This window comes from Cyrtonyx montezumae, unplaced genomic scaffold, assembly GCF_038088225.1.
Source record: "Cyrtonyx montezumae isolate F1298 unplaced genomic scaffold, pur_monq_1.0 scaffold_8, whole genome shotgun sequence".
Classification (NCBI taxonomy): Eukaryota; Metazoa; Chordata; class Aves; order Galliformes; family Odontophoridae; genus Cyrtonyx; species Cyrtonyx montezumae.
Window position 1 is genome coordinate 38,654,931 of NW_027072089.1, and position 11,476 is coordinate 38,666,406.

The 11,476-nt window shown below is 42.1% G+C and overlaps 1 protein-coding gene across 1 annotated transcript; it reads left to right on the forward strand.

Annotated features, from left to right (window-relative positions):
* Positions 1 to 6,346: 6,346 nt before the first annotated feature.
* SNAI2 (snail family transcriptional repressor 2) lies at positions 6,347 to 9,864 on the forward strand. Its single transcript, XM_065753305.1, has 3 exons — positions 6,347 to 6,595; positions 7,160 to 7,705; positions 8,575 to 9,864. The coding sequence occupies exons 1-3, from the start codon at positions 6,517 to 6,519 to the stop codon at positions 8,754 to 8,756; spliced, it is 807 nt and encodes a 268-aa protein (XP_065609377.1). The 5' UTR covers positions 6,347 to 6,516; the 3' UTR covers positions 8,757 to 9,864.
* The last annotated feature ends 1,612 nt before the right edge of the window (positions 9,865 to 11,476 follow it).

Sequence of the window (11,476 nt, forward strand, 5' to 3'; positions counted from 1 at the left end):
AAATAGAGGAGATAACTCTGCTGTCCCCCAGAGCACTGTAGTCTGCCCCATGCTCTTATTACTGCTTGATGGAACCCTGGCACAGCCGTGTCTGTCAGGCAGCCACGATATGAAACTGAATGTCAAAAGCTAATTTTGCTTCTTACTCCTGCTACAGTCTCTGCCTGCTAAACAAATTTTGCCTACTGGAAAACAAGCAACTTTCTGCACTTTTAGAGGAAGAAAATGGAAAAAGTGAAACATTGTGTGAAGCAAGAGTGACCAAGAGGAAGAGGTATCATATAGACATTTAAAGCAAGTTAAAAGGTGGGAAACTGCTGATATTGAGCCATCCAGTCTAACACTAGAGCGTGTATGATAATAAGGTTTATAATTTCTGTTCCTGACAGACAGTAACTATCTCAAGGAAAATTAATCAGAAAGCAAAGTAGTGTGATTGGTGTGGTTGGTTATACTGTAAAGGACCATGGACATCTGCAAGGAGAGCAGAAAAGAGCACTTCAACTTTCTAACACGTATGCGGTATGAGTATCATAAATGAAACAAACAAAGCATAGATAGATAAATACAGGTATAGCAGTCCAACAAATAGAGCAAAGGAACAAGCAGATAACAAAGGAAAGCATCTTTATTGTATTTGAAAATCCATGGTGCTGAAGTGGGCTGTGGTCAAAGGTCATGTCCTCAGTATAAATGATAATTTAGCTATATGGATTATACTCTATCCAACTCGTAGCTAACAGCAAACTTTTTAAAGGAATGCAACAACAAGTGATCTATCACACTGTTTAGCTTTTGGAGGGGGAAGCATAGCCTATCAGAGAGGAGGCTACCACAAAGTATAGTTAAAAAAACACTTTAAACACTAAGCTTTTGAAAATGCCCACTTTAGTCTCTTCACGCTTCATTTAATAATTTGTAAAACAGGGATAAAAAATACTTTCTCTCCCATAAATGTTTGTCATTTGATTAAAATGTCAAAAGTTGAAATGCAGTCTGTCACAGTTATATGTAAGAATATGTATAAATACAAGTAGCTACATAAATGTACTGTATTTGCTCACGTACATAACAAACAAATGTGCAGCTGCCATACAGACAGACAGGCAACCCCCAGAGAAGGACTCAAATGTGATTTTATGTCTCAGTTTGATGTGGGCAACAGGCAATAATCATAGAACCACAGAATCATTAAAGTTGTAAAAGACCTCTACAATCATCTAGTCCAACGCTGCGTCAACTCATCAATGCCATGCCCACTAACCATGTCTCTCAGTGCTACATCTCCACGTTTCTTGAGCATCTTCACCAGGCTTCACCATCTCCCTGGGCAGCTTGTTTCAATGCCTCACCAGTCTTTCTGAGAAGAAATTGTTCCTAATATCCAAACCGAACCTCCAGTGATGTAATTTGAGGCCACTATTCGCTGTTACCTGGGAAAAAAAGCTGACCCTCATCACAACATCACCTTCCCACTCTTTCTGGCTGCGCTGTTTCTGATACAATCCCGGATGCCACTGGCTTCATTGGCCACCTCGGCACACTGCTGGATCATGTTCAACAATCCCAAAAATAAAAATCACCGGCACATATTACAGACCTGGTGCCTTCCTCGGCTTCCTCTCCTATCCACCGGGGGGTGATGTCCGCCCGCCCGCGACCCGGCTGCGGCTGCCGGCACCGCACGTTGCTGAGCCGCCAGCAGATGGCTCCTTCCTACCGCGCAACGCTGCGCATCGTCTCCCCTCGCAGAGTAATTCAGCGGTGCTGGACGGCTAAAGGAATGCGACGGGGAGAGCATCGCTTTTCGAAGCGTAATAGCTTCGCGGGGACGTAACGCACTTGTTTCAATGAATACTTGTCACGGTACTGCACGCATAAACGGAGTTGTATTTGTTGGACTACCGTCACATCTCGGATCTGCTCGAGTAGATCTGAAATAGTTCAGCTGTAGGCAGCGGAGAGACTACAGATGGGAATGACAGGGGAATTTGGCCTGTTGTTAAAATACCTTCATGTAGAAGCAGAAATGTAGGAAAACTATAACCAGGCCCCTTCATGATGGGCTACACTGACTCTAACCTGAACCCTCTGAACCCAGTGAGGTTCCACAGGCGTCAAGGAGAGCACACAGAAAACACCCTTCTTTAAACTGCCTGGTCCAAAAGGGACTGTCTTGTATCTTCTTAATAAAGAAAGCTTCTTCACAATAAGTGCTATTTATATATATATTAAAGTAATAATAATAGTAATAATAACATTGCAGATGAGCTTAGACCTCTAAGGCACCCGCTTCAAAGCTTCTTGACTTCAAGAACTTTTAAAGTTAAGACTGAATCAGACCTCTGTGGTTCAATCATTGTCTCTTTAATAGGTCTGAGCTGGAATTATGAACCTGAATTAACCAAAACCCAAAGGAACACTTAGCTTTATAACATGTCCTAAAAGCAAACTTCTTGTTCAGTCTCACTGAATCTCAGTTTAGACCCTATTACACAAGTGAACCTGATAACTCTGACTTGAAACACCTGGTTTCAGAAAATCTGTATATGCAGGTGTAAAACCTTCAAAATTTGAAGAATTTTAACTTCAATTCAAAAGCAAAATGTCCAAAATCCAAAATTTTCTTCTGACTCATTGAACATTAAGTATACAAGCCCAGGGCTCAATGTGATTTCGCACCATTCCCTCTCAAGTTGCTGTCATAGTTCAGGTCAGAATTTAGAAGAATAAGTAAAACACAGAAGGTTTCCTAAGGATGTGTTTCAAAAACATTTATTTATTTAGGTGCATGTGTTAGGCCAAGGGGAAGGAGCCCTAATTGCTTCCCTCTGCTCTGTTAATTTCAGACTTATCCCTCTCAGCCATCCAACCTAATTACATCTGAGGTGCTCTTCATCTTCTATCTCCATTAAACCCTTACTGCTTCTAAAATTTACACCTCTCCTTTACTTTCCCAGGATATACCAGATGACAACGAGGTTGAAGCTTAGCTGATATATTCCACATTCAATTGGCTATTGAATACTGACCTTTTTTCCTTCTCAGTTTTTTTTTCACCTCCATAGAAACCATGTCATACTTTCTTCTGAATTGTAAGAGACATATGAGCTGAAAGAGCTATACCATGAGTTGGTTCTGCCTTTACCCTTCCTGGGGCATAGCCATTGTCTGCATCAATATGGTATGCTCCACTGGGCTGGGTACCTCTGGGGGCTCCTCTGAACCTTCATCGGGTTCCATAGCAGATGCAGGCAAAATGTGCTCAGCAGTGCAGTGTCTCAAACACAGCATACTCTCCGAACAGCCATCCAGCATAACTCATTTCATATTCTAATTTTTTTAATGAATTTTGCTGTGATTTATCCAGACGTTTACCATGTTCTGATCCATGGACTTGCTAATAATTGATGCATGATAAGGACATGAACTCTTTAATGTGAAAAATCTGAGCTGTTGATGGATTAGTTTTGGTCCTTCTTCCCTCTTTGACAGCGAAGGCACTTCTGGCACCTTTCCATTTCCAAAAAGCTGAGTAACAAAAGTTGCTGCCCTTCTCAGAAAGCCCAATGAGAAAGAGGTTTGGTGAAGCTGTCAGAAGCAGAGGCTCATGGATTATTATTTAGACACATAAAAAAGAGAAAGGCAAATCCTGCTATGTGGTTGAAACTTAGGGCCTAAGCACTCTACACATGAAGAGCACATGCCAATCTTTCAGGCAGCGGATGTGCACGGGTCGCTTCCCACCTGCTTCACAGAGCAGCAATTAGCAGCACAGTGGCATTAGCAAGACGCTTTACACCAGCTTTCAAAGCGATGAGCTACAGAAGCTGTGACAGACCAATTAATTGTAACACTTGGGGGTGAAGTGCTCAGGCTGTCTCTTTCGAGCACAAGGCCTTGCCCACTGGCACAGAGCCCTGCAAAACCATCCTTGCTGTTCGCCATCCCCACATCTCTCTCGCCAAGGGGAACTCTCCCACTTTCTGTGGTCGACCTTTGTGTTTCCTTTCTTGCTCAGGGATGGATGCTGCATGCCTGTGAGTGCCCTCTCATCCACATTTGCCAGTAAACACTCAGAGCACCTGTTTACTCTGACTCACCCACCCCTCACGCAGACTCTCCCTTTTTTTTGACAGCAGACCTCACTCAGGCAGTATGTGTTGCTAATATCCTTTCAGAACCGTGTAATAACATGCCTTCTACCCAATTCCTAACATCCTTCAATCAGCTCGGCTCAGCCAGTGGGCTAACTGCTTATGCTTCTGTGATTTATATAACTGCAATTAATTTGAACTGCATCACTCCAGTGTTACGCTGGTGAAAATGCCCCGAGAGGGAGTACCTCACTGGTGAATCAGACCCTTTGCTTTTAACAAATATACAAAGGAACAGATCTCGAGCCAGTGAAAATCTGCATGGCTCCGTTCATTTCAACACAGGGACTTAAAGCAGCTTGAGGCCTGAATCACAGCTCATGTAGCAGACTATTTAGATACAGACTAATGCCTCACATCCTGAAATGCAATGCTTTCCCAGAGCTGGCAGGGAACAGAAGAGCTGAGAGGGGACCAGCGTCACGAACGTCCTTTTCAAAAGTATGTTGTGGATTTCATGGTTTCTATAGAGTGAAGGAAAGCAGCAGCTTTCCTCTCTGTGCTGTGAAAAGCTGCACTTCTCCCTCCTGCTCTGCTTCAGAGCAGGTAACAGGGAAGTCCCTTTTGTTGCAGCTTTCCGTCTCCTTCCCCAGCCTGGGTGTGTTCCCTGCAGCCTGGGAGGCTGTGACACCTCTCACTGTCACACACAAGGGAGACACTGAGCAGCTGAACCTTTTTAATCAGTTCTTGAAAATGGCCAACTTTCTCTGCACTTGTTCTGGCATCCCAGAGATTAAGAAGCAATGCAGCTTGACAAAGCACTTTGTTCTGACGTGTCTTAACAGAACCAGAGGGGCTTTTTTTTTTGGTTGGTTGGGTGTTTTTTTTTTTTTTTGCCACGTCTCTGTTCCAACACCTGCTGCAAAAAATGGGCTGGGGTGGGCTCTGTAGAACACAGTACACAGCCCTAGCGGCACACCACACAGCATACCAACATGTGCCTGGGCAGGTGAAGTTAAATGCAAACAGGGGAAGAGTGGTGGGGAAGGCAGAATGGGAGACAGTGTGGTCCAGGTTAGAAATCCGACAGCACTCAGCTCTCCGCATTTTCAAAATGCAAATGTTTGAAAAATGAAAATAAATAAGTAAATAAACAACATCTATGTGACTAAATGCCTCCTCTGAACCAGTTTAGATAACCAGAACATTCTGTGGCCCATTTGAGAGACTTTCATCCTAAATGAAATACATAACACAGATTATACCTTCATAGGATATCGAGAGGTCTTAACATACAAATGGAGAAATGCATTTAAGAGACATCACTCAGTCTGTAATTTTGGGGGGGGTTGCTTATCTGTGCATCTTTTAACTGCTTCGGGTAATTAGGAAAATTCCCTTGGCGGTGCTCTAAGAGGACAGGCAAAAGAGTGACACAGTAATTCCCAAGGAGGGAAAGGTCGAAGTTTTGCATTTTGTAGAGTTTTAAAGTTAAAGAAAAAAAAAAAAAAAGTATCCTTCATAGGAACAGCCTGTCTGAACCAGTCTGCATATTTACAGCACACAAAACCTATCACCCCCTCTGATAATGTTTTCATGGGCTACTCCCTCAGCTTGGGCTCGCCAGCAGTATCTCGCTGGCCCCTGTGCCTGGAAGGGGCAGGCTGGGGAGCAGCTGCTCGTCCCCAGCATTTCCTGAGCACAGATTTCAAAGGCAGCTCCCAGCCAGAGCAGCTCCCAGCTTGCCCCAAGCTTTGCTCTGCAGGATAACATGTTCTCTTGCAGTGTCCCCCTTGCTGCCCTTAACGGACAGTTTGTCCCATTGTAATTCTTATATCAAACATCTGGAAAAGAGACACTTAAAGATTAAGTGTGCATGACTTATTCGGGAAGCAAAAAAAAAAAAAAAAAAAAGAAAAGAAAAGAAAAAGAAAACTCGGCTAAATCAATAAAGTGACCTTTTATTGTTAAAGTCCTACGACCAAGGCATTTTTTTAGGCTGAAATTCCCGAGGAGCGCCGCACACCCGCTTTGCAGCACCAGGCTGCTCTGCTCCTCTGTGCACAGCTGTCTCCAGCGGGAGGAGCTGAAACCTGAAGCAAAGCCTCCGAGCGGGGATTGGGTCCGTCCTGAGAGCAGCCCTCCCAGAAATTAAAAAAAAAAAAGAAACCAGCCTGTTTGGAAAAGTGCTTGAGAACATCCAGAAGTGATTGGAGGAGCAGAAAACCCTTCCCCCCTGCACCTGACTTGCGGGTATTTACAGCACTTTTCAAGGCGCCTCTGCAGTGCCACTACACAGCGGAGTGCATGGAGCAGACAATGCGATAGGGACCGATGCACTCGCAGTGATAGTGTGTGCTGCGCCTCTGCCCCGACCCAAAAGGAGACTCTGCAGAGAAAGAGAAACCCTGCCTTCAAAATGCCACGCTCCTTCCTGGTCAAGAAACATTTCAATTCATCCAAGAAGCCAAACTACAGCGAACTGGATACTCATACAGGTAACAGAACCAAATCTCCGGCTGCCGCGTTGCATCCGAGGTTGCGTTTGCGGCGTGGCGGTAGAGAGGAGGGGTGGGATTGCTCCCCAGGCTCTGGGAGGGGGTCATTTCCCCGCTGGCTCTTTTTTCCTGTGCTTACCATGAGGGAGTTGTGGCAAATATGTCAACGTTGCTCGGAATGAATCATGAAGTTTGCTCATCCACTTGAACTCGGTTATTAAAAGAGGATTTGGAGTTTTCCTGTTCTACATCTGCTGGAAGCGGAGTTGAAACTTTTACACAAATCCTTCAGGAAGTTTCACTGCTTCATTGTATCAGGCTGCATACATTCAGAAGCAGCATGCTGCCTTGAGGAGGCTCTCAAACTTTAATATGTCTGTTCCAGGGTGCAGCCTCAACCCATCAGTGTGTTTGTATCCAATTGTATTTCCTTAATCTGCCTTACAGGCAGATGAACATAACCAGAGTTTGACTTAGGCACTTTTTAATGCCCCAAATGTTAATTTTGCTACCTTTTAAAATAGTTTTCAGTTCTCTTACCTTAAAATTTTCTTCTTTCTCCAGTGATTATATCCCCATACCTGTATGAAAGCTACCCGGTCCCTATCATACCGCAGCCAGAGATCCTGAGCTCTGTAGCTTACAACCCCATTACTGTGTGGACTACAACCGGGCTGCTACCATCTCCTCTACCCAACGACCTCTCTCCACTTTCTGGATACCCCTCATCCTTGGGAAGAGTCAGCCCACCTCCACCATCTGACACCTCCTCCAAAGATCACAGCGGATCGGAAAGTCCCATTAGCGATGAAGAAGAGAGAATCCAGTCCAAGCTTTCAGACCCTCATGCCATCGAAGCTGAAAAGTTTCAGTGCAGTTTATGCAACAAGACCTATTCCACTTTCTCTGGGTTGGCCAAACACAAGCAGCTGCACTGTGATGCCCAGTCTAGGAAATCGTTCAGCTGCAAGTACTGTGACAAGGAGTATGTCAGCCTGGGAGCACTTAAGATGCACATCAGGACCCACACGCTACCTTGTGTCTGCAAGATCTGCGGAAAAGCTTTCTCCAGACCCTGGCTACTTCAAGGACACATCAGAACCCACACTGGTAAGAGCTGCAGCCTATTGCTGCTATCGCTTTCTGATATTTTTTTTTTCCATGGGTGGAATAAACAGCACTGTTCCTTGACTAACCTGGAAATGTTTGCATGAAATCCCGAATGTATCATTAAATGGCCAAATTCTCCCTTTTTGAGGGGTGGGTGGGAGGGGCACACTCTGGCACGGATCAGCATTGCTGTTCTGATAACCTCTTTTCACTAGCTGAAGGTGTTACTATAAGGATTTTATGTTAACTTTCAGGCTTTGGAAAATAATAATGTTGAGAAGGCTTCAGCTGACTCTTAAATAGCAAAGCAGGAAGGCAATGCATGAGAGGCTTGTCTCTGACCCCTTAAGCAATTGGCAAGTTTTGCCAAGTACTTAAGAATTAGAAACACTTCATCACCAAAACGTTTTTGTGTGTTGAGGCAAAAGCATGATTTTCTGTATAACACTGGGTACAATTTAACATCTGTACAGATGTATGCCACTTGTAAGTCAAAGCCCTCATCCCCAGTCATTCACGCAGAGCTAAGCAGAAAAACACTCAATGAAAATATGTGAAAAAACTGGGAGGAGCCCAACCTAGGAATACTGCCTGCACCTGTACGTGCAGAAGGTGTCAGCACCTTGTCTTTGGAGGCTGCACTTATTAACAGATTCCGAAGAGCCTGAGTTCTGCAAGTGCAATCCACAGTGCTGAAAGCTGTTGTATCTGTGGCCTGATTAACTTTGTATTGCACATGTGGTTTTTTTTTTACCATAATCATTTCTGTCTGATTGCTTGTTTCTTAGGATAACAGTGAGTTTTGTGTCCTAAGCTTGCACATCTTTTTTAATGCTTTATTGTATTTTTGCTTGATGTTTCCTTTTTAGGAGAGAAACCGTTTTCCTGTCCTCACTGCAACAGGGCTTTTGCAGACAGATCCAATCTGAGGGCTCATCTGCAGACCCACTCGGATGTGAAGAAATACCAGTGCAAAAATTGCTCCAAAACTTTCTCCAGAATGTCTCTTCTGCACAAACATGAGGAATCTGGCTGCTGTGTAGCACACTGAGTCATGCAGTCAATGTTTACCTGGACTCAATGCATTTCTCCACTCCTGTTCCAAATGATAAGTGGAAATCCAAAGGCATTTTCTCTTCCACTTTTCAAAAAAACAAAAACAGCAACAAAAAAAAACCTGACAACCAACCAAACAAAAATGAAACCAACAACTTAGAAAACCATGCAAACAAACAAAGTAGTGGAAGAACTTAGGATGTCAGTAGAAAAAAAGCATTAAGTAGTTCTGTTCAGTCACACATTTGCATTCTTAAGTGTGAACTCTGAGATATGGGGAAAGACACCATGCATGACATTTCAAGTAGATCTAAAGGAAGAAGCGTTATCAGCTTTCTTTATAGATGAAGCCAAATCTGTGTAGTCTTTTCTTTCTTAGTAAAGGCTGCAAAGTTACTAATACATTCCTGCCAAGCCATTTCAACCAAAGAAACAGTATTTTTATGGAACTTTTGATAAAAGTACTTCCCAAGTGAATTTTACTAGACACCATTTATCTCAGGTGCCTTAAAAAGTATTCCAAGTTTACCTTAGTAAATGTTTAATATTATTCATTGCTGTGTTTCTTTTTAAAAAGTTTTATTTTATTAAAGCCAAGGCCTTCACTAATGATCTAAAATGCTTTAAAGCAGGATATAAAAGAGAGGAAAATATGTAAGAGAATGTACGAACATTTGAAAGCCACGAATTAACCGCATGTGCCTTCATTAAGAAAAAAAGAGACTGTAGCTTCAAACATTCCTGGTGCATGCCTGACCATCTTTTAGTATGGAAGCGTTCCTCTAAACTTTGATATTTTTTAAAAAACGGGAATAAGTGCAAGAGAGGGGACTCATGGGAGTTTGACAATTATATTTTGTTAAATGCACAAAGGAAATGCAATATTTTCAGCATTACCCCTCCAAGTGCCTTTTTTTATTGATGATTTTGTAAAGTATGTGGACATAATGTAAATATTTTTATTTTTATATGACTGAATGCATTATGAATGAAAGTGAATTGTTGCCTATAGCAGCATCTATAGATAACTTGAAGAAAGCGTGAAGTGAAATTTATGTTTTTTTTTCTAGCCACTTTTTTACAATAAACATTTTTAAATAAGACTTCTGTTGTTTGTTCTAATTAAATAAAGGGAATGTGTTTGGTATATCAAGGGTATGGAATATCAAATAATGCAAGTGCCTCTTCAGGTCAAAATGAAGATGAAAGTGGATTTTAGCTGTGAATTCTTAGTTCACAGCATTAGAAAGAGAAATATCATTTTTATTTTCAAACCTTTAAAACAGTATGAAGCGTTTTTGTGGAGTCACCACTACAAACATCTGCTTTTTTGTTACTTGTAAGAGCGTGACAACATTGTGAAATATATTTCAACAAAAACACAAACATTTTTTGTTGCATTTTAACACTTGAAAAGATTCTGTCAGTGCAGTCTTATTACAGTACTTTTCCTGAGATGCTGACATTAGGAAATGTGGCTCTTACCCAAAGTTCATTGGAGTCACTGCAGCTTTAAAGCTGTTCAGCTTTTTATTTGCACAAAGCTGTTGTAGCATAGTGTTCAAGTCACAGTACAGTATACTTTACGCAGTCATTTCAGAAAGACCAAAATATTTTAATGAAGTATCTTACCTTGCTGAACGAGTGAATGCATTATGACTGTGTGAGCTAGTAGATCACGGGAAATAATTATTCAGTAATAAAAATCAGAAATACTGTTCTTCAGATGAAGGACTTCAGATTAAGGACTCCAGGATCCAAACTACATCGATGTGTTATGACTTCAACAAGCCAGTAGCAGCTTTTTCAACTTTTAACAAGCACAGAGCTAGAAAGCAGATAAACACTAGCTGGCATACAGCTCCCAGAACACTATGGCACATTACGTAGGACCAGAAAATAGCAAAATCAGAATTCCAGCATTTCAATGAGAAGATTACAGCGTGACATAGACAAGGGGCAGACTTCTTGAATAAGATCACGTGCATTGACTGCCCTGCAGAGACCTGCAGAGTGCTGCAGTAGGACTGTGCTGGAAGACCTTGGGCAGTAGATGCAAAACAGAAGCTTAGTAACTTTTCTTTGTGGCAAGCACTGAACTGAAAGGTCAGCTCAGATGAAGCTTTTAATATCCTCCAAGCATATCCTGACAAAATCTTTGTGTTATAAGAACAATTCACTAGGACTTGTTAGATTTCATTTTCAGGAAATGGCTTGAGAGTTCAAGAAAGATAGGATTAGTGGGAATCTGCGAGGTAACTTTTCAGAATGGACATATGAAGGTATCAAATACCTTTGAAAAGTTTCATGTGGTTACTGTATTGATTTGCACTTCCATGTTAGTCACTTTGAAGTTCTTAGGCTCCAGCAGCAATTTGTGCAGCTTTCTCTTCCCAGAGTGAAGTTTAGCAGTGTATAAGTAAAGCTCTGGCAGTCAACAGCTATTTGTACTGTCAAAGTTCTAGGTTTGCTTTCCTGCAGCTATTTACCTTATGTAATAAAGGCTTCTCCATTGTTTTAATTCACACTTTAAATTCTCTATGCTCATAGTAAATGAAATAGCATAAGAGATTGACTTCTTGAATGAATGGAAATGCTACTGTTGTCCTTAAGGGAAATCAGATGAAAACTTCATCAAAATACAGTATGCTAAAGCAAACACAAGTGGAACTGGTCTGATTTGGAGATGACAATTAAGATATGCTACTTTGCATG

Bases quoted from the DNA above. Each gene is read 5' to 3' on its own strand.
- SNAI2 (XM_065753305.1), top strand. From the start codon at position 6,517: ATGCCACGCTCCTTCCTGGTCAAGAAACATTTCAATTCATCCAAGAAG. The intron at 6,596-7,159 runs GTAACAGAACCA...TTCTTTCTCCAG, and splicing joins CGAACTGGATACTCATACAG to TGATTATATCCCCATACCTG. The intron at 7,706-8,574 runs GTAAGAGCTGCA...TTTCCTTTTTAG, and splicing joins ACACATCAGAACCCACACTG to GAGAGAAACCGTTTTCCTGT.